Genomic DNA, 22,661 nt, shown 5'->3' with positions numbered 1-22,661 from the left:
TTCAGAAGAGCAATGTAGTCACAGCGCTTACTTGCTTTGGTGTTTGTAAAGCAATAAAGTTCAACAAAGAATATGAAGGTAAATATGGTGCAAATGTGAGAGCGCGTAGATGTGATGTGAGCACTTAGAGAATATGATTTGAGAGCTTGTAGAAAAAAATTCTGTACTTGTACTTTATTTCATTTTTTTTTTCACTTCAGTCACTTTTCCACAAAGGCGAGTCTGCACCCTTGACTTTTGCAACACTTCTTACGATACATTTGGTGCAAAACTAAGTTGTACCTGTGGACTTAGTCTGTGGAGCTCTGCGCCAACAGGATGGGGGGGAGGGGGCAGCAGGGTTTTTATCCCCAGATGAGGGACAACTCTGTCCGGCTTATTTATGAGCATGAAAGCTAGCATAAGCTTACTAGCATCCAGCCCGCTTCTAAATACTGTAAATACCTTTTAATTATCTCAACACTTTTAACAGTTAAACTGAAACACTGGAGCTCCAGGTGCTGCAGACGCAGACGGTCCGCCGTCAGTGGGGCTCGGCCAGCGGGAAACATCGCTAGAAAGCTCCGCTGCCGACCTCAACGGGATCTGATCTCCAGCGAGACATGGAAAGCTCCAGACCCGATAGCAGCGGCACAACCCCATGAGCCCACCGCCAGTGTTGGGGGAATAGCAAGCTAGCGTTAGCAAACTAACCAACCAGCCCGCTTAAAAAAAAAAAATATTTAATTTAAAAGGCACGCATTATACCCATTGATGGCGGTCTGTCCGTGGCTGCAAGACCTGGAGCTCACCTCCAGTGTTTCAGTTTGACTGTTTAAAGTGTTAGGATAATTAAAATGTATTTATTTATAAGCGGGGTTAGTTTAGTACGCTAGCTTGCTAATCCACCAACACTAGTGGTGAGCGGGTCTGAAGCTATCCATGTCCATCTGCAGCTGCAGGACCTGGAGCTCACCGCCAGTGTTTCAGTTTGACTGTTAAAAAGTGTTGAGATAATTAAAAAGTATTTGTTTGGAAGCAGGCTGGCTGCTAGTTAGCTAACGCTAGCTTCCATGCTACATAAATAAGCTGGACAGAGTTGTCCCTCACAAAAAAACACAGTAAAATTAAAAACACTGCATAAGCTTTGTACTGTGTGTTCATTTAAATATAGGTACACCTACATGTAGGGTGACGAGATTGCAAAATAGCCTATATATTAATATTAGGACTATCCATATGTCAAGGGTGTATATTTTCATTAGGCGGTGCAGTACAGCCCGATCCAGCAGAGGCGAGTTCTAGCCCGACCAGCTCCTCTCTTTACATTGTAAGCCTCACTGGGTGTCCAAACTAAAATGATAAGAGGCAACTTGGTAGACTCCTTACTGATGTTTATATCTGTACTCACAATGCCCTTTTTTTAAAACACCAGCCAATCACAAGTCTTACATGTGAATAATCAATGTGTGAGTAATCAGGGAGCTCACATAAAGATAGTTGCAAGGTCTACCAAAAGTTTAACTTTACAAGTCGTAAAATGTTGGAACCTTGGTGGCCACAGGTTCCCAAATCTCCCCACAAAAGCCCCGAATTGTTATCAGCAGAGCAGAGTGGCGCAGCGGAAGCGTGCTGGGCCCATAACCCAGAGGTCGATGGATCGAAACCATCCTCTGCTAATTCCTGTGCTTTGTATCAGCATTAAGTCTATTTCCTGTCTGTTGATGTTTAACAAAGCCTCTGATGTTGCAAGTGTCTGAAGTGAAACGTCTCTCCACCTGCTGAAGAGTAAACTTAATGTCATGTTGAGATTATACAGTATATACATTATACAGTGCTCATACTCCTTTATTCCCGCTGTAACACCCATAAAACTGGAGTGTAATACAGTAAATATACTACACTACAGGTAATAAATACTGTAAATAGAAACTGTAAAACATGTACGTTTAAAGTGCTTGTTGTGCTGTCTACCAGTCAGATTACCACAGGAGGTAATATCTGTTGCAGCTCTTTTAAAGACTCTACCATAATACCTGCTGGAGATGCCAGGTCCTCATACATGGAAGCATGCGCTCTACCACTGAGCTACATCCCCTGAAGATTTTGAAATTCTTCTGACTTTTTTCTGAGATAGACTTAGACTTATCTTTATTAATCCTTTTGGGATGACTCCACAAGGAAATTGAAATATTACGGAATAAAAGAAGAAACCGTGGTAAAACATGTAATGTTAATGTTGTAGCTGGCTTTAAAACCTGTAAATGCAACTGCGGTGGCTGAAAATCAAACCTGGGTAAAATGCTTGCAGTGCTAATGGTATAAATCATAGTTGAAAAGTAACACACCTGTTGCCTTTCTGCTGGACAATACAACGTTCACTGCAATCTTGTAAGACAGATTGATAAGAAATACATTGGTGGAGACTGGTTGCTTCCAGTACCTATGAGATAAGACAATATTGTTTATGAAAGCACATCTGCGATTTGGTATACTCTGATGTGTCATTGGTTTGGTACCACTCTTAAAAAACACTGCTCGTTGTCGGCAGGATTCAAACCTGCGCGGGGAGACCCCAATGGATTTCTAGTCCATCGCCTTAACCACTCGGCCACAACAACATGATAAGCTGAGCTATGACTGTTTGCTGAAATGTTCATGTAGCACCTCAACACACCATATAATGCCTAAGCTGCACTTGCAAAATAGCAGGGTGTTCAAATACTTATTTTCCTCACTGTAAGATTCCTATACATTGTGTATGGTAGCCATTACAATGTTGTTTATTTCTTTTATTACCACACACAATTCATAGCAGAGCTGCCCCCCATGTTTATACTGATGATTGATTGTAATAAAGCAGTAACAGAGAGTTGTCTCCGTCTGTGTTTTAACAGACACCTGGGCCGAAGTTGGAAACCAGAATCAGCTTTAAATCCAGTTCTAATCTAGTCCTCACTAAATTTCAAATAATTTCCCTGGAGTTACCATTACGAAATTTAATCTAATTAAATTGGAACATACACAGACTTCTCACAAAATCACACTTGAATTCATATCTTGCTACTCGGTCAGAATCTTATTAACCTGGAGTCCCAGTCTCTGTCAATATAAATAGGCTATATGTTTATATATGTTTCAGGCCTATTGGTAGACGGCCATTTAAAATGTAGGCAATGGCATATAAAGAATAAAGAATAAAGAGTCTTTTCTCCATGTCCACTGTAGTTTCTCAGTGTGCTCTCTAGTAACATCTGTCTGGCCCAGGTAGCTTTGTCATTCATAAGGCTACTTTTACTTTTATATTTTAATTATATTGCTAAGCCTGTACTTTGGTACTTTTACTTGAGTAAAGAAGTTAAATCAGTACTTCTACTTTTACCAGAGTATTTGTTAACACAATTATCTCTTCTTCTACTTGAGCACGGGCAGTGAGTACTTTTGCCATCTCTGACGGCCTCTGTATTGTTCTGTTTAGAGTATGTATATATTGTGTGTATGGACTAGTCCATTTTAGTTAACAAACCCTTGCAACACTTTTAAAGGTTCCATGGTGTAATGGTTAGCACTCTGGACTCTGAATCCAGCGATCTGAGTTCAAATCTCGATGGAACCTGGTTTTTAAGCCACACCACAGGTAAAAAAGATCAACCTTTCAACTTTCCACATCTAGTTTACAGTAAGCTTACAGGTTTAACTGTGTAATATTCACACTGGCAGTGAGAACTACTGTAGAAATTATTATCTTGGTCAATGTTGTTTTCAATGTCTTGTGGTTTATGTTCTGTGTATTTGAAAGTTTGAAAGTTCAGTTGATTATATGTAACAGAGAAGTTTCTGTCCAAGTTTGCCATGATCATTGTGTTTGATACGTCCAATTCAGTTTGTATGCAGTTACCTTATGTAGGCCTATGTTGCTCTTGATTCATTCCTTCTTCAAACTTATCCAGCTCGGTGATGTCCCTGATGAGAATCACTTCAATCTCTTTTGCTGCCTCAGGCGTCAACCCGTGAAGTTTGATGTATATTTTACAATTTCTTGCCCATGTTGCCTGGATCTTGTTTTGTTTTCTGAGTATGAGTGCTTTCTTGGCAATATCAGCATTTTTCTTGGTGAGGTGTTTGTTGATGTAAACTTGGATGCCTTTTAATTTCCTTCCTTGTCTGAGAAGTGCGGACTTTTTCTTTCTGTTGGTGAACCGGATTATTACCAATGGAGTGGCCGTTTGTTTTTGCTCGGAAGAGTATGACAATCCTCAATGTCCCTGCTATCAACATAAATGCCTTTGCTGTCCAAAAGCAAATCACCTGTTGTTCCAGCGTCTCCTTCTCCTCCTCGAGAGCTTCCCTCAGCCTAGCAGTGGTGTATCCAGCGTCTGCGGCCACTCTGGCATGGTTCCGTTGTTTGGTTCTCAGGCCGCTGATAATCACATTGCATGCTCGAGGTCAGCAACTCAAGTTTCAGAAAAGCAATCTTCTCCACGTTTTGCCCGTTTAGCGTTTGTATTTTACTCATCAGATCTATGATTTTTCTTCTGTTGAAATCTCCGCCGACAAGAAGTCCAGAGATTTCTTTATCTCCTCAACCTCATCGGGTAGGATTGCATTTTTCTTAGGTGGCATATTCTCCTGGGCCTGGTGGTAGCCGGCTGCTCCTGGTCCTGGTGGTAGCTGGCTGCACCAGAGCACCTGAGATGTCAGGTTTGCAATCGCCACCTCTGAAAAATGCCTCTTCTTAGCCGGATTACGTCTGTCCATGTCGTAAATAGTAGCGGCGATGCCTCAAAACCGAGAATATAATGGGGTGTGATAATTTTAATTATGATCGTTTCCAGCTGCTGCATTTATCAATGTACGATCATTCTTACGCTCTGATTGGTGTGATACGAACGTTTCATGAATCTCACGTGAAGCCTGTCGTACGTTAGGTTAATAAATGAGGGCCATTAGCTCTAAGGATGTGCTTCAATACATAACTGAAGTGGACACACTAATGAGTAGCACTATGGATCAATTTGTTTACCTTGTCAAGCTAAAGCCTTTTTCTAAGCTAAAAGAAACAAGCACTCTTCTGCAAAAGCACAGCTGGGAGTGCTTGAGAGCACTTTTGAGGTGCAGTGTGATTTTCGGCTGAGATGCTTCGGGTGCGTTTAGGTGTGAGCCCAAATAGTCGTTGAATGACAAAGACAAGACAGCGATCAGGCGGTAGAACCAGGGTATTGATGTCCCGTCCATGCAACCGATGGATATGATTAAAACCTGTATACAGCCCAACCACTTACCAATCACATCACTGGAAAGACAGTCTGTCAACAACTTTTCCAGCAGTTATAACATGATTCGTTTCACCATGGAAATCATAATCTCTTGATTCATCTCCCTTTCAGAGAGTCTACCATTGTGTCACCAGCAAAACAGAGGTAGCAGAGGAGGATTTTGAACTATCAACCTCAAGGTTGTGGGCCCAGCACACCTCCGCTGCGCCACTCTGCTGAAAACCTCCCCAGATGGGACTTGAACCCACAATCCCTGGCTTAGGAGGCCAGTGACTTATCCATTAGGCCACTGGGGCTTTACGTCACCCAAACTCAACAGTTCAGGAGAAATACATATACAGTTCTGGAGACATAATGAAACAGTAACCTTGACCTCTAGATTTTGAAGTGCTTCCCTCTAGGCGTTCAGGGATATTGCATTCACAAGAATTGGATGGACAGACATGAGGACACAGTCACCTTGACATTGAACCTTTGACCTCCAAAATCTCATCAATTGATTTGCGAGTTCATGTGAATGTTTTTGCAAACTTTGAAGAAACACATACATGGGCGTTGTGATAAGATGGTGCTGTCTATCGTTGTTTCTGAGATCAACAATACCTTCTAAAGTTGAATAGCTATTGCGTACCCGGTAATATTAGAGTAGAGGTCTCGTTGGCACTGTAGGTGGACAATTTAGAAAATTAAGTTACTTTACACTTAAAACTGTTACATCTCCTCTGAATCACCAACTGCAAATTTCCAAGCCTCGTTGGCATGCCGACCACCATCTACAGGAGGTAAATCTCTGGCTAGCTATGCAGGACTACCTCATACCTTTTACCAGGTTCAGGTGGTTAATAGCTATGGTCATATGAAGCTTCATTAAGCTTTCTGAACAATGTTCTTCATTTTCTGAACACATTCACTCAGTAGTGTTTTATTATTGGTTGTGCATCTGTGATTGCCCTAGAGGTCTCTCAGTCCAGCGCCTCTCCCCCTCATCTTTGTTAGTTTTACACTGTCCAGCATAAATCGCTGACACCATACCTCACACTCATCCATGCATATACATTCACCACTGACTAAACTGACTACCACCATCATTGAATTATCATTTCTTTTGTTGCGGTCATATTCTCGCATTTCCTTCAACCTTTGCACACGGTCTTTTGTCCTGGCCTTTTCATGGGGTCATGACAAAGCATCTAGGGTCAATTTTAGCCTTTGTGTGAGTACATAGGTTTCCAGAAACATTGTTTTTATTGAGATTAAAGACCAAATTGTTAGTTTTTCTGAAATTTTCCCAACCATTGCAATGGCTTTCAAGGCCTCGTTGGCACAGTAGGCAGCGCGCCAGTCTCATAATCTGAAGGTCGTGAGTTCAACCCTCACACGGGGCAGATGTTTTAAAAACAAGAAAAACACAACTAATGCGGAAACAGTGACATTCAGGTGGTTGAACACTGGTACTAGAACATGAATGGAATTTGTCACTTTGGTTATTTCTGAGATTGATACAATGAAAGGAATTATTTAAGAGTGGTAGCAACCCAATGAAAAGGGTTATAGAACATATGTGTTATGTCCTTAGACATACTATCCAAGCAGGGAGATGAGTACAGAGATTTGGGTGCTAGCAAGATGGATGTAGGTTGCCCATTGTTCATTTAGACTTACCAGCAACATTGTTATGATACAAACCTGCTTGAAAAACAGCGACAATTCTGTTTAAAGACTTGTGCATGGAACACAAATGTTATGGCAGTGTCTGAAGTGTTCAGGCATGTCAAATGGACAACTCATCTAGCAGAATGTGCAACTCTACACCTGAACAGGGACTTGAACCCTGGACCCTCAGATTAAAAGTCTGATGCTCTACCAACTGAGCTACCCAGGCTTCTAAAGCTATTGACTGTGGAAAAAACAATCTGCTGAACTACAAATTAAAGTAAATGAAGACCATTAAGCTGTTGCCATGATCACGGTCTTCTGGACAGCAGGAGAGTAGACCATAATTTGCACAATGCCTGAGAACACCAAATGTTATTGCACAAACTGGTTGAAAATTGGCTAAATTGGCCAAAATGGTTAAAAAGCTCAAAGTCACAACTCATCATGGCCACTAGCAGATTGTGAACATCAAGTAAACCTGCAGGACAGATGATGATGGCGAGCACTTCATACATATCCCAGAATCAAGCTGTTGCCTTATCAGGGACTTGAGCTGTGGTATTCTTCTTCGCTCAAAACGTTGATAGCCATAATGCAATTTTATGGCTACAGACAAATAAACTTTATTGCTAGTGGGTACAATAAAACAACTCTCCCTCTTGATCAGCTTCCTCTTGACGGGAAAAATCCACCAGATGACTTGCCATCCAAGCAGGGAGATCAGCACAGAGATTTGGATGCTAGCGAGATGGATGTAGGTTGGCCATTGTTCATTTAGACGTACCACCAACATTGAAAACAGAGGTCTGTGGAAAAAAACAATCTCCTGAACTACAAATTGAGGTTCAAGTAAATGAAGAAGATTAACTGTTGCCATGGAAGGAAAAATCCACCAGATGACTTGCTATCCAAGCATGGCGATCAGCACTTCATACATATCTCACAATAAAGCTGTCGCCTTACCGAGGACTTGAGCTGTGGTATTCTTTTTCACTCAAAACATTGATAACCTTATTCAAACAACACAGCTTCAGACAAGTAAACTTTATTGCTGGTGGGTGCAAAAAAACAACTCTCCCTCTTGTTCCGCTTCTATACTCTTAGTGTTACGGTTAGTAAGACCCAGAACCATAGAGATACAAAAGGCACGCAGACAGGATAAGGTTCAGGTAGTTTAATGAGTGCGGAGGGGTTCGAACACTGGTGTAGACAGGTGGCTGGTCGGCGTGAGGGAGGAAGGCAGCTCGGAGGGACAACGGATGGATCTAAGGAGAGGCAGAGTTAGTACTAGAATACAACAACAAACAACAACACAGGCGCAAATGACTAGGAGCCCAGTTACCACAATAGTGCATGTAGGCCTAATGATCTGGCGTTGAAGAGGCGGTCAGCCCGGGTTTATGTATTGCAATGGGTGATGAGTGATGAGGAACAGCTGAGTGGATGACGGAACGTAGATGGAAAGCCACTCCTCTAGATCCCCTGGAACGCCCTCACGGCAAGACAGACAAGACACACAGAAGAAAGGGAAGACACGACACAGGTTGGGGAATGCACCAGACCACAACACTTAGCCCTCGTGACAGGAAAAATGCACCAGATGACCTTCTATCCAAGCAGGGAGATGAGTACAGAGATTGGGTGCTAGCAAGATGGACGTAGGTTGCCTATTGTACATTCAGACTTACCATCAACATTGTTATGATGCAAACCTGCTTGAAAAACAGCCACAATTCTTTTTAAAGACTTATGGATGGAACACAAACAATATGGCAGTATCTGAAGTGTTCAAGAACGTCAACTCTACACCTGAACAGGGACTTGAACCCTGGACTCTCAGATTAAAAGAATGATGCTCTACCGACTGAGCTACCCAGGCTTCTAAAGCTACTGGCTGTGGAAAAAACAATCTCCTGAACTACAGATTGAAGTTTAAGTAAATGAAGACCATTAAGCTGTTGCCATGATCACGGTCTTCTGGACAGCAGGAGGGTAGACCATATTTTGCACAATGCCTGAGAACACCAAATGTTATTGCACAAACTGGTTGAAAATTGGCTAAATTGACCAAAACGGTTAAAAAGCTCAAAGTCCCAACTCATCATGGCCACTAGCAGACTGAGAACATCCTGCAAACCTGCATGACAGATGACGTTAGCGAGCACTTCATACATATCCCAGAATCAAGCTGTTGCCTTATCAGCGACTTGAGCTGTGGTATTCTTTTTCGCTGAAAACGTTGATAACCTATTGCAATTTGTGGACAAATAAACTTTATTGCTGGTGAGTACAATAAAACATCTCTTCCTCTTGATGGGAAAAATCCACCAGATGACTTGCCATCCAAGCAGGGAGATCAGCACAGAGATTTGGGTGCTATCAAGATGGCTGCAGGTTGGCCATTGTTAAAGTGGACCCTGAGCTTAAATTTGACAATCAAATCAAAGCTGTTGTCAAATCAAGCTTCTTTCATTTCAGGCAACTGGCCAAAATAAAGCCAATTTTGTCAAGGCAACATTTTGAAACTGCAATCCACTGCAATCCATGCCTTTATAACTACACGGCTGGACTACTGTAATTCACTATATGTGGGGGTTAGTGGGTCCTCCATCACCCGTCTCCAGATGATACAAAATGCAGCAGCACGTCTTTTAACGGGCACACGTAAACATGAGCACATCTCCTCTATTTTAGCTTCACTACACTGGCTTCCTATTCAATTTAGGATCCATTTTAAAATTCTGTTATTTGCTTTTAAATCACTAAATGGTCTTTCCCCGCCATACCTCTCTGAGCTTCTACACTCTTATAAACCCGTCCGCGCTCTCAGGTCAGATGATCAGCTGCTCCTGACTGTGCCTAAAACTAAGCGTAAGCTCAGAGGGGACCGTGCCTTTGCTGTGTCTGCCCCTAAACTATGGAATGATCTGCCTTTGCATGTAAAACAGGCCTCTTCTTTATCTGTTTTTAAAACCCTTCTTAAAACCCATCTTTTCTCTTTGGCTTTTGACACATAGTAAGATGTCGACTTCATTTACTTGTTCTTATTTGCTACTTTGTGTGTTTTTAAATTGTATGGTTATTAATTATAAATCTGTTTGTTTATTTTCTGTACAGCACTTTGGTCAACTCTGGTTGTTGTAAAGTGCTTAACAAATAAAGTTGGTATGGTGTGGTATTAAGTGAGTACGTTTCGGTGTTTTTGAATATGGGCTGAGCATTTTCCATTTACCTGGTCTAAACTTGTGAACATCTTCTTTTGCATATTCACTGTAAAGAGCCATTACCGGTAATAGTTAAAGCAGATAAAAACCTAAAGAACACTCAAAAGCTTCAAGATAAAACTTACATAAATTACAGATCAGGGTATAACTTTTATTAATTTTTTGTCATACTAAACTATGACTGTCATGATTTTTTGTCATACTATACTATAACTTTTATGAATTTTTTTTACATACTATACTATGACTTTTTTCAACATACGACTTTTTTTGAAAAGGGTAATTAGCTCAAATGGTAGAGCGCTTGCTTAGCATGCGAGAGGTAGCGGGATCAATGCCTGCATTCTCCAGAGGACTTTAGATTCTTCTTGTTTTATAACGAGAACTACAAATTTGGACTTTTTATGACATACTACACTACGAATTTTTATGAATATTTAGACATGCTATACTATGACTTTTTATGGCATTTTAGGAATATTTTGTCATACTATACTATGACTTCCATGAATTTTTGACATATTATACTATAACTTTTTATGAATATTTCGACATCCTATACTATGATTTCTTTCAACATACTATGCTAGGAATTTTTTTAACATACTATACTATGAATTTTTATGAATTTTTGACAGACTATACTATGACTTTTTATGAATTTTTACGGATTTTCGACATACTATACTATAACTTTTTATGACTTTTTATGAATTTTTGACATACTATGGCTTTTTTTGAAAAGGGGAATTAGCTCAAATGGTAGAGCGCTTGCTTAGCATGTGAGAGGTAGCGGGATCAACGCCTGCATTCTCCAGAGGACTTTAGATTCTTCTTGTTTTACAACAAGAGCTATAAATTTGGATTTGGTCTGTATTGCACATTCCCTTCACATCCCGTGCAATGTATTGCCATTGTCAAGCACATTGCCACCCTGGTGACTTTCTTCCATGTCTCCATGAACGCCCAAATATTTGGGCTGACAGTTGAGAAACCTTCCCTTGTTAACTATGACTTAAACAAGACACGCTTACTCTCTGATGCCCTTTATGTCATACAAAAACCTCCAGGTGTAGAGCTCCGTCTTCCCCTGGCATAGGTAATAGATGAAGGTCTTCACCCGGATGACTTTTGAAAGGGCGTTTTCTACTTGCTTTAAGGTCGGGCAGGCCCCAGCGTGGTGCCGCCTGTACTCCACCAGGTAGTCGTCTGTGAACATATCAGGAACATTGTGAGTAACATTGATGTGGAGTTCAAGTACTACACACACACATATTGTATTTTTAATCTTACCAATGGACTTAGGGAAGAAGAGGTTGCATGCTCCCGATGTCCGTCCCTGTCCCCTAAACAGCTGCCGTTTGCCAGGAACCGGGCGGCCTGCGGCAGTGGAGGTTGTTGGCTCCTTGCTATCAGCCACCTCCTCGCCGCCAGCCTCCTCCACAGCAGTATCGTCCTCCACAGCAGCAGCCTCCTCCACAGCAGCAGCCGTTTGCCCCTCGCTGGCAACATCGGCGTCCCTTTCCTCCTCCGCCCGCTCCCTCCGGCTTCTCTTAGACTTTGGTAGACAAGCGCAAATAAAGGGAGAGTCATTGTTTTAACAGCACTTCTGTACTTTATTTCTTGCCTTCCAGTCAGCAGCACTCACCTGTTTGAAAGAGCCGGGGAGGCGGCTGAGCCTCTTGGCCTGCTGGCGGCAGACACTCCTGCAGGAGGCCAGCTCTTTTTCAAGTAGTGCAAGCTTTTGTCTAAGCACCTTCTCCCTCCTCCTTAGGATCTTGTGGTCTTGTAAAATGGAGGACAGCCGCTCCTGGCAGTCAGGGTTGGGGCAGCCGGTGTCCTCCACCTCTTCCTCTGGGACAGGAGCCTCTTCCCTGTCGACGTCCTCATCGCCGCCGTCTCCAACGTCAATGTCCAAAGTTGACACCATGAGAATGCTAAAGATGCAATGACATTACGTGGATGATACATTCCATTTATAAAGAACTTGATCATAGACACTGAAAGGATTTGACAGAGAATGTGCAGCACCCACCTTGGCTGGGACGCCCGGAGTGCCGCCAGCTGCCTAATGGCCTTCCTCCTCCGGACCTCTGCGAGCTGGGCTTCAGCCTCATTTTTGGTGAGCTCACTATGGCTACCTCCCAAAATATGTTTATCCAGTCGGGTGCTCTTGTATGAGCACCCGGGTGCTCTTGTATGAGCACCCGACTAAGGGGAAAGCTTCCTCTCGAATGTTCACTCGCTCTGCAGCCAGTTTGAGCAGAATGCTCCTTTCTTGGGCATTGGCGACGCCATGCGTCCGCCTCAAGTGATTTTGCAAGGCAAAGAACATTTTTTGGCACAGAGGGCCGTAAATAGGTTTTTTTGTTAGAGTCATCTGTGAAGGGAAGACGGAAACATCCATAAGTTAAATCTTAATGATACGTATTTGGTGAAAAAAATTAAGACTGCTTTAAGATTAGGTGGTAAAAATTTGACCAGATTGACACTATTCCACTTATATATACACAAACTAAAAAAAAAAAAAAATCTGAAAAACTTTATTTTTCACTGTGGCACCTTTTAAAGCCTACTTTTGACATCAAGATCTTGTAGATGCCTAAGAAACAGTGGTTAACATTAGAGCAGCTTTACAATCTCCTACAACTGGACAAATATTGAAAAAGATAAAAGTGAAAAAAAAGTTTTTTTTAACCTTTGCAGCATCAAGGCTGAAGTTAAATCACACCTCTGACTGAATCTCACTTTGAAACTCTGCGTCTCAACTGTCTGCTCAAGTCATTGATATGCAAATGTGGAGTCACCACGGGCAGAAGATCAACACACACACACACACACACACACACACACACAGACACATAATTACTCCACACACAGAAATTAAACAGCTGGGCATTGACCCCACCATTTAACACAGATAACACAAGTATAAACGTCTAAAAAAAATCAACACCACTTCAGTACAGTTTTCTGCACAGAAATACACTTTCAAGCAATGTTTCTAAATATCTACAGGCCACCTAAATATTGTGCAACCTTCATTGATGACTTCACTGAACTGCTGTCTATAAACTGTATTAACTTTGACTGTGTAATCATTGCGGGTGATTTTAACATTCATGTTGACAACCCCCAGGACAGGGGGACCAAAGAACTGTGTTGTGTTTTTGAGAACTATGGACTGACTCAGCATGTGACAGAGCCCACTCACAATAAGGGACACACTCTGGACTTGATTGTCTCAAAGGGTCTGAACATTTCCAAGGTTGTGGTGACTGACGTTGCTCTCTCTGATCATTCCTGTGTTTTCTTTAACGGCACTATCTCTGTGCCCAAAAGTGTCCAAACAAAGATAATCAGAAAACGGTATATCACTGAAAACACCAGTGAAACATTTATTCAGCTTTACTCCTCCACACCCGCCCTCTCTGGGCTCTCAGTCACTGAGCTTGTAGATAATTTCAACTGTAAAATTACAAATGTTATTGATGCCATTGCTCCCACTAAGGTCAAAGTTGTCTCTGGTAAGAAAAGATCTCCACGGAGAAATGTCCTACTGGTGAGAACAGAAAAAAAGAGAGAGTGTAGGAAAGCTGAACGAAGGTGGCGAAAAACAAATCTCCTGGTCCATTATAACACCTATAAAGAGAGACTTCGCATTTATAATTTGGAACTGAGGAATGCAAGAAGGTCCTTCTTCTCTGATATTATCTCTAGAAACAATAATAATTCACGTGCTTTGTTTGCTACTGTTTATAGGTTAACAAACCCTCCAGTACCAGTAGTATCTGAACTTTTATCTACCAAGGCCTGCAATGACTTTGCATCCTTCTTCAAAGACAAAATTTAGAAGATTAGACAAACAGTCAGTGCCTCCATATCAAGTTCAGGATATGTGTTGTCACAGTGTTCAAGCAAAACTAGTTCCAATATGACAGAATTTCACACGATCAACCATACAAACCTGGAGGACATTATTCAACATCTGAAAACCTCGACCTGTTGCCTTGATATTCTACCAACGGGACTTTTCAAAAATGTTTCCAATTGTTTGACTTCTGATCATCTACAGATTGTGAACACATCTCTTCTTTCAGGTATCTTTCCACAGGCCCTGAAAACTGCAGTAATCAAGCCACTCTTAAAAAAGAACAACCTAGACAAGTCACTAATGAGCAACTATAGGCCAATATCAAACCTTCCGTTTTTAAGTAAAATCATTGAAAAAGTAGTCTTTCAACAACTCAACCATTTCTTGTCACTAAGCAACAGTTTTGATACCTTTCAGTCGGGTTTCCGACCACACCACAGCACTGAAACGGCTCTTGTCAAAGTCTTTAATGACATCCACCTTAACACAGATAATGGCAAAATTTCAATCTTAGTATTACTTGATCTCAGTGCTGCATTTGACACGGTCGACCATGACATATTACTAGACCGATTGGAAAACTGGGTAGGACTTTCTGGCTTAGTACTAAACTGGTTTGAATCCTACCTAAAGAATAGGGATTACTTTGTGTCAATAGGTAATTATGCATCTGAGCGTACAAATATGACGTGCGGAGTCCCGCAAGGCTCCATTCTGGGGCCTCTTCTGTTTAACATCTACATGCTTCCACTGGCTCAGATTATGGAGAAAAACTAAATAAGTTACCATAGTTATGCGGACGACACACAAATTTACATTACCTTATTGCCAGGGGACTATAGTCAAATACAAAAACTGACTAACTGCATCAAACAAATTAACGACTGGATGTGCCAGAACTTTCTGAAATTAAATGAAGGAAAAACTGAGGTGGTTGTTTTTGGAGCAAAAGAGGAACGATTAAAAGTCTGCGCTCAGCTTCAAACAACAATGTTAAAAACAACAGACAAAGCCAGAAATCTTGGTGTAGTCATGACTCAGACCTGAATTTTAACAGCCACATTAAGACAATTACAAAGTCAGCCTACTATCACCTTAAGAACATATCAAGGGTTAAAGGACTTATGTGTCAACAGGACTTGGAAAAACTGGTCCATGCTTTCATCTTCAGTAGACTTGACTACTGTAACGGGGTCTTTACAGGTCTCCCTAAAAAAATCAATCAGACAGCTGCAGCTGATTCAGAACGCTGCTGCTCGAGTCCTCACTAAGACCAAGAGACTGGATCACATCACTCCAGTTCTGAAGTCTTTACACTGGCTTCCTGTGTCTCAAAGAATTGATTTCAAAGTGCTCTTGCTAGTTTATAAATCCCTTAACGGTTTAGGTCCAAAATACATTTCTGATCTGCTACTACACTATGACACCCCCCTGACCTCTCAGGTCATCTGGGACAGGTCTACTTTCTGTCCCCAGAGTCAGAACTAAACAGGGTGAAGCAGCTTTCAGTTTCTATGCTCCTCATATCTGGAATGAACTCCCAGAAACCTGCAGGTCCGCTGCTACTCTGTTCTTTTAAATCAAGGCTGAAGACCTTCCTTTTTGATGCTGCCTTTCGTTAAATTAATGCTCATTTCTTTCTTATGCTGCACTGTAACTTTTATTCTTGTGTTTTATGTGTCCTAATGTTTCTATTTTGTTTCAACTGTCTATTCATGTGTCTTACTGATTTTTAATGCTTATGACTTTTAACTGTTTGTACTTGTGTTTTATCTGTTTTAATGATTTTGTGTAAAGCACCTTGAATTGCCCTGTTGCTGAAATGTGCTATACAAATAAAGCTGCCTTGCCTTGCCTAATAAGGTACAATGAGCTCTTTAAGACAAGATGGTGCTTGAACATGAAGAGCTTTTTAGGTGAGAAGAAAGATTTTAAATTCCATTCTGGATTTTACAGGAAGTTAATGCAGAGAAGCTAAACCCGGAGAGATGTGATCTCTTTTCCTGGTTCCTATCAGAACACGTGCGGCAGCATTCTGGATCAGCTGAAGAATCTTTATGACTCTTTTAAGCAGCCTGATAAGAATTGGAGTAATCCAGCTTAGCAGTAACAAATGCGTGGACTAGTTTTCTGCATCAATTTTAGACAGGATATTCCTGTATCTCTGAATGTGATGACTACTGCACTGGGGAAACTTCGGTAGGCCTGGCCACGATTTCACGTCAGGGAGATTTTTCCGTGAAAGTTATGGAGAGTTTAACTTCGCAGAGTTTGATTGTGCAAAGTCAATACAAATAAAGAAATGTGTTTCCGCCCTGTTTCGAACAGGGGACCTTTTGCATGTTAGGCAAACGTGATCTCCACTACGGAAACTGACAAAACAAATTTATTTGGAATATTTGTGGGAAAAGGCACCATTTTTATTTTACTGCAAATGTTCAAAATGCTACAAAATAGAGATTTTAAACTAGATTCAGTCACAGATGCTTTGTCATGTATTTGAATGACAGCAAATATGTAGTAAACAAATATTTCTACATGCATTGACTGTGGCCTAAATGTTGGAATAGCGCCACCTATTTCCTGATGTGCCAAATATTAAGCTTGGGCATTCCTCGTTGGTATAATGGACAGTATCTCCGCCTGTCACGCGGAAGATCGGGGTTCGATTCCCCGACGGGGAGACTTTTCTACCAGCTAACAAATGCTACAAGGCCTCGAGGAAGTCCCGGCGAACGCGTGGTATACTCCGGGAAGTGGGCCTTGGCTCAAGCTGTGTTCAGCATGGGAGGAGATCTCCTGATCCGAAATGGGAATATTTTCAAGCGATGGAAAGAGCACAACTCCTGGACTTGAACAGCACCTCACAAGGCGCAGCAGAAGGTGGGAGAGCGTCAAGTCTGGGCACCTTATAATTCCTTTTCTGCTCTTTCCAGATTATTTTGTTCTTTTTCTTCATCAAACAGTGATCTACAGCGCCCACTGGGGCAGATTGAAGTCCAGTGTCAAGCATTTGGAATCAAAGTCAGCTCCTCCAAATCTCAAAGCTCAGGATTTCTCCCATCGGGTTGGGAGTCAATTGCTGTCCCAAGTGAAGACGTTGTATCTCAAAAGCTTATTTCAAACAGTGCAACTTGTTCCAACACAAAAACCACACTACTGAAACTTTGGATGGTCGCCTCCGCCTCTCACACAGAAGACTGGGGTTTTATTTCCCGATGGGGAGATCTATCTACCAGCTGCTAATTATTTCCCAAGGCTACATCAACACTACTACATCTGCCAGAGTAGTTTGGATCCGAAGTGTTGGAATTTAAAATGTTATATGTGCTTAAACATTGTGTGTGATTTGCATTATACATTTAAGCTGAAAGGTAGAGGCATTATTTCAGCATAAATGAAGACATGTTGGTCATGCATTAAGTTTGTTGTCATAAGTACATAGTTTGTTGTTTGTTACATTAAGATGTTTTGCAATAATATAAGATGTTCTGGTATATTTTGTTATAACCCAGCTCTACAAATGCATCAGAAGTTGAATTGATGATGTTAGAGAGACACGTCCTGAATCTGGTTCCAGTCCCTCTTTACAGTCCACTGAACTGAGGGTCATAAACTTTAAGTCACATTCCAATTGAAAAGATAACGATTAAGCACACAAACACATCACCTCACTGTGACCTGGAGACCCCACCCTTTGTGAATAAGACCAGGGGGTCCAGGAGCAGAGAGTCAGACAAATTTGGGGAAGAGCCGGGCTAGGTTGACTCTGTATTTGTCTCTAGGATATCCTTTGTAATAAAATGGATTCACACATCCACACCTTAGATTTTGACTACTAATTGTATGAACCCTGAGATGGAGCAGGATTTAGCTCCAACAATGACTATATAAATGTCTGAATAATTTGAGAAGCCAGCTTTATACCCACATTGTATGTTCAAAATAGCTTAAATCAAACATGGGTTGGAATCCCCAATCCAAAAGCCAGACAACTAAACCTTAAATTACTGCATTGTGCCACAAAGAACCTCTGCTGGAAATACAATTGCAACATTTTCCCAATATGGTTTCATAGAACCTGCTCACCTTCTTTAGCGGCTTGGATCAACTTGGACTCCATTGACTGAAGTGCAAAGGCCCTCTTCATGGAGATATCATTTGGAGACATGTCTGTAGTACAAAATAAATTCAGTTAGTGTCCGTAAGTAGCTCTTGAAATATTCTGTCACTAATGTCCTTACCTCTAATCATTCTCCTCTGCAGCTCATCATCATGTCTTTCATTTGCTCCGCCAACTGGCAAACTCAAGCCTAAGGACAATGCAACTGCTGTTAATCAAATGTTTCTGCTGTTTGACGCCACATATCATGAACTTGTTCCAGCTAAATTTCATTTCAGTAATTTACCCTACTTTTACATTTGCTACACTCCACTACATATTTGAATACAAGCATCATAACAGAAGAAATGTAACAACCTTTGTTAATCCAAACAGTCAGCACACAAACAACAAAGACCCAAACAGCTGCCATCGCTCCAATCACCAAGAGAAACTGGTTCCTGTGCTACATGCCAGGTTAAAAACCCATCATGCAGGTAGCACAGCTGTTGCTGATCAGCTCTAATTGGCTCTCTCTGCAGAGTCAGTGATAGTTGAGATTCAGCCCATGAAAAATGGGAATTTGGAAGCAAGGGACAATTATAGACTATATTGTAAAGAAAGTCCAGGAAGTTGTGTTTTTTACAAGAAAGAAAGTCAGTGATGTTTGTCTGAACACTGTTAGAGTTTTTATTGTATATTTGTACAACTTGTGTAACTTACTGGCAATACATTGCCAGTAAGTCTGACCCCATGACCCACAGGAGTGTGGGTCATGGGGTCAGACCTTCTTCCAGCTTTCTTCTTCCTCCCGTCTCTCTCAGTAGTTCTAGTCACTGGTTGTTGTTCTACATTTGTAACGATGAAAATGTATATTTAACAGTGCATGCATTAGGTTATTAACACAATTACAACAAGAAAAAAAAATTCAGAGCATGCTTTAGTATGCAGGTAACCAGTATAATGTAGGTAACTCTTATATTGTTAGAATAACACAAAATGTTATGTGATGTATTTAAAGTTAATCACTATGTCATTAAAAAGAGTCCTTAAATAATTTGTTAAAACAATCTGTCAAATTAAAAAAAAAAGGTTTAAGAGGATGGGAAAATACATTTTAAAATTTTACTTTTCCTTTCGCCCATAAACCATGGTAGCTATAGACTCAACTCCTAACACCATATTCTTTGAGTTACACACTCTTTAGGTAAGACATAAAACTGCTCTCCATAAATGCTGGAGACACTGAATTTTCCACCAAAACTAGAGCTAAATGTGGGTAACATTTAATTAAATTTACCACACGTCTTTTTTAGCTAAAAAAAAGTTTCTTTTTTTTCCCTTTCCATCCACCACATTAACGTTAACTAAAGACGCTTTTCCTCTCACCCGACATGTAGAATGGGTGTTTTTTTTTTAAAAAGACAGAGCTTAATGTTATCTAGATGGGCAAATGTAAAGGTAACGGTTTATTGTTAACTTTAACTCCACTAACATAACCGCTTATCCTATGATAGGCCTATAATATAGCTGTAATAAGTTTTGATTAATCATTCTAAAACACTGACAAACCAACCAACAGAATCGGGAACATAACATTAGCATCAACCAAAGGTAATGTTAGCCAAAATGCAGCAACAGCTAGCTCAAAAGCTAGCAGCAACCGACCTTAAACTTCCAGAATATGGGTTACATTGTATTTCAGGCAATGGTGGGACAGTGAAGTAAAAAGATGTCCCTAACAGCGCATGTAAACCGAGTTGTGTTAGCTTTACCGAACGTCGTAATATAGCTAGCTAATCCTAACCACGGGGGAAATGTTAGTGTGGAGCAAGACTAAGTTTTCCTTCGGGGGGGAAGCTAGTTAACAGCTTGCTCTAGCCTAGCTATGACGCAGGTCGGTAAGCTAACGTCGCCGCTTGCGAAGGCTTATCAGCAGAGATTTTAATGTCACAAAATTAGCAAAGATTGATCTTACCTTAACGCTGCTCCAGCTCTCTCTGAGTAGTGTGTGTGTGACCGGACTCTGGTGCGCGCGGACCAAACCGGTCCTCCTTTGATGTCTCGAGCCGCTACTTCTTTCAACACCTTTGAAGTATCTACCCGCTATTCTTTAGAAGTCGTGAGGTCAGAGGTCAAATATGGCGGTCAAGCATTTATATCCGTAATCCCTTTCTTGTTTGTCTCTACAACTTTCAATAAGTTATTTACACTGCTGAAAAGCATGTCACATTTTTAAATTACCTTCACTGCTAAAAGCTAAAACCATAATAAATAAAATGTAAAATATCTCTATAAAATGACATAATTTAATTTTATAGAGATATTTTATTTTTCCATTTCATTTCTATGCTTTTATAACATGAACTAACAATTTAGGTCTATTTAAGTCTGTCTTATTCAACTACAGTAGCACTACTGCTGTTGTTTTACAGCAGACTACCGCTAATTCAAAAAATTCAGTAAATCACTGTAAATTAAATGGTAATACCCATAATGCAATGTTTATTACAGTAATGAACTGGTAAAGAAAATTATGGTATTTTACTGGGCATTTTGTGGTAAGTAACTGTAGAAATTACAGCAAAGTCTAACAGAGGGATACGAATGTCACCACAGCTCTGATTTATTACAGGACCAATGTTGGACATTGTACAGATCTTTCTCAGACCTTCAACAGCTAAATACCTACATATTACAGCTTTTGCTACAGACCTTCATCGGCTAGATGAGAGAGATTCCCATACCGGGAGTTGAACCCGGGCCACCTAGGTGAAAACCAGGAATCCTAACCGCTAGACCATATGGGACTGACTTTGTATTAATAACAGGGATTTCATGAATCAATTAATGGTCTGGCTGTAAACAGACCTTCTCTTGAACCTGAATGAAGAAGCTTCTTAAGTAAGTTTTATCTTGAAGCTTTTAAGTGTTCTTTAGGTTTTTATCTGCTTTAACTATTACCGGACAGCGGAGGCACGGAGCAGAGCAGAGCGGCCGTTAGGGAGGAATCCTCCTCCGTGTTCAGCTCCATTTTGAACTGGCAGTAAAAAACTTAACATTGGAACTTTATGATGAACAGAAATGTTGACAGGTTGATTTCTGTTAATAACAAACACAACTATAGTCAATAGAAAAAGAAAATATATATATGAAAAGCCATCTTGGTTCATCTTTCCACTGTTCCTACAATCACCACTCTGGTCTGGCTGGAAACTAAAGGATCTAAACTAAAAGGACGTTCCTCTTTAACTAAAAGGTCTATCTCAAGTGTGTCAAGGGTGCGCGGGACCCGAAGGACAATGCCACGGGTCCCAAGGACCCGAAGGACAATGCCACGGGTCCCAAGGACCCATAACGCTAATGCCAAGGGTCCCTGGAACCCGAAGGACAACGTCATGGGTCCCCTGGACCCGAAGGACAATGCCACGGGTCCTTGGGACCCGCAAGGCCAATGCCACGGGTCCTATGGACCCGAAGGACAACGTCAAGGGTCCTATGGACCCGAAGGACAATGTAAAGGGTCCTATGGACCCGAGGGACAAAGTCAAGGGTCCTATGGACCCGAAGGACAACGTAAAGGGTCCCCGGGACCCGAAGGACAATGCCACAGGTCCTTGGAACTCGCAAGGCCAATGCCACGGGTCCTATGGACCCGAAGGACAATGTCAAGGGTCCCTGGGACCCGAAAAGGAACATCAAGGGTCCCCAGGACCCAAACGACAATGTCATGGGTCCCGGTGACCCAAAGGACCACATCAAGGGTCCTCGGGACCCAAAGGACAATGCTACGGCTCCCTGGAACCCAAAGTACAACGCCACGGGTCCCGGGGACTCGGAGGACAACACTATGGGTAAAACTGCACGGGTCCCCAGGACCCGAAGAACAACAAAAGGGTTAAGAAGTGCCTAGCTAGCTCAGTCGGTAGAGCATGAGACGCTTAATCTCAGGGTCGTGGGTTCGAGCCCCATGTTGGGCGGTGATGTTTTAGAGAGTTAGATCGTCTGTCAACGCAAGATTAGCAGGTCCATGCCAGTGTAAAAATCCCTGTAATTTACCAGACTAAAATGTGCCTGCATTCTACAATAATGGCTTGTGCTGACCTCCTGTTCCTCAGATCAAACTAAAGTCTGGTGACAATGCATGTTTAAATTCTAAAAGTTCAACCTATTGTTCTAGAACTGCAGCTTAACATTCTAGAACTACAATGTACCATTTTAGAACTGTAATTAACAGTTTAGGACCGCAACTCTTAAAATTCTACAACTTCAACCTATTGTTCCAGAACTGCAACTTAACATTCCAGAACTACAGGTTAACATTCATATTCGTAAAAAGGAAATGCAGCTTGAGTCAGTTTCCCAATATCATTTGCCAACAGGAAACATTTGATAAAAAATATTATTACCAAAACACAGACTTGATTTTGCCAATAAAAAGTAATAGTAATATTGTGATGAATTTGCCAAATAGGTGACACTCTCTCGTCCATCACACTCAATAAATAAACCAGATTATTCAATCTATACCTCCACTTCTATGCAAAGTA

At 41.3% G+C, this 22,661-nt stretch overlaps 1 protein-coding gene and 5 non-coding genes across 6 annotated transcripts; 1 reads left to right on the top strand and 5 right to left on the bottom strand.

Annotated features, from left to right (window-relative positions):
* Positions 1-2,518: 2,518 nt before the first annotated feature.
* Positions 2,519-2,600, bottom strand: trnas-aga (transfer RNA serine (anticodon AGA)). The gene has a single exon. It is a non-coding gene; the product is annotated as a tRNA-Ser (tRNA).
* A 2,878-nt stretch (positions 2,601-5,478) lies between these two features.
* trnar-ccu (transfer RNA arginine (anticodon CCU)) lies at positions 5,479-5,551 on the bottom strand. The gene has a single exon. It is a non-coding gene; the product is annotated as a tRNA-Arg (tRNA).
* Positions 5,552-7,064: 1,513 nt separating this feature from the next.
* On the bottom strand, positions 7,065-7,137 carry trnak-uuu (transfer RNA lysine (anticodon UUU)). Its single transcript has one exon. It is a non-coding gene; the product is annotated as a tRNA-Lys (tRNA).
* A 4,028-nt stretch (positions 7,138-11,165) lies between these two features.
* Positions 11,166-12,510, bottom strand: LOC116683103 (uncharacterized). Its single transcript, XM_032509820.1, has 3 exons — positions 11,784-12,510; positions 11,429-11,693; positions 11,166-11,344 (listed from the first exon to the last, which is right to left on the bottom strand). Exons 1-3 carry the CDS (start codon positions 12,063-12,065, stop codon positions 11,166-11,168), a joined length of 726 nt encoding a protein of 241 aa, XP_032365711.1. The 5' UTR covers positions 12,066-12,510.
* A 4,111-nt stretch (positions 12,511-16,621) lies between these two features.
* trnad-guc (transfer RNA aspartic acid (anticodon GUC)) lies at positions 16,622-16,693 on the top strand. The gene has a single exon. It is a non-coding gene; the product is annotated as a tRNA-Asp (tRNA).
* Positions 16,694-20,849: 4,156 nt separating this feature from the next.
* On the bottom strand, positions 20,850-20,921 carry trnae-uuc (transfer RNA glutamic acid (anticodon UUC)). Its single transcript has one exon. It is a non-coding gene; the product is annotated as a tRNA-Glu (tRNA).
* Positions 20,922-22,661: the final 1,740 nt, after the last annotated feature.

This window comes from Etheostoma spectabile, unplaced genomic scaffold, assembly GCF_008692095.1.
Source record: "Etheostoma spectabile isolate EspeVRDwgs_2016 unplaced genomic scaffold, UIUC_Espe_1.0 scaffold00018894, whole genome shotgun sequence".
Lineage (NCBI taxonomy): Eukaryota > Metazoa > Chordata > Actinopteri > Perciformes > Percidae > Etheostoma > Etheostoma spectabile.
Note: the sequence above shows the minus strand (reverse complement) of the source record. Positions and strands in the feature narration are given on the sequence as shown.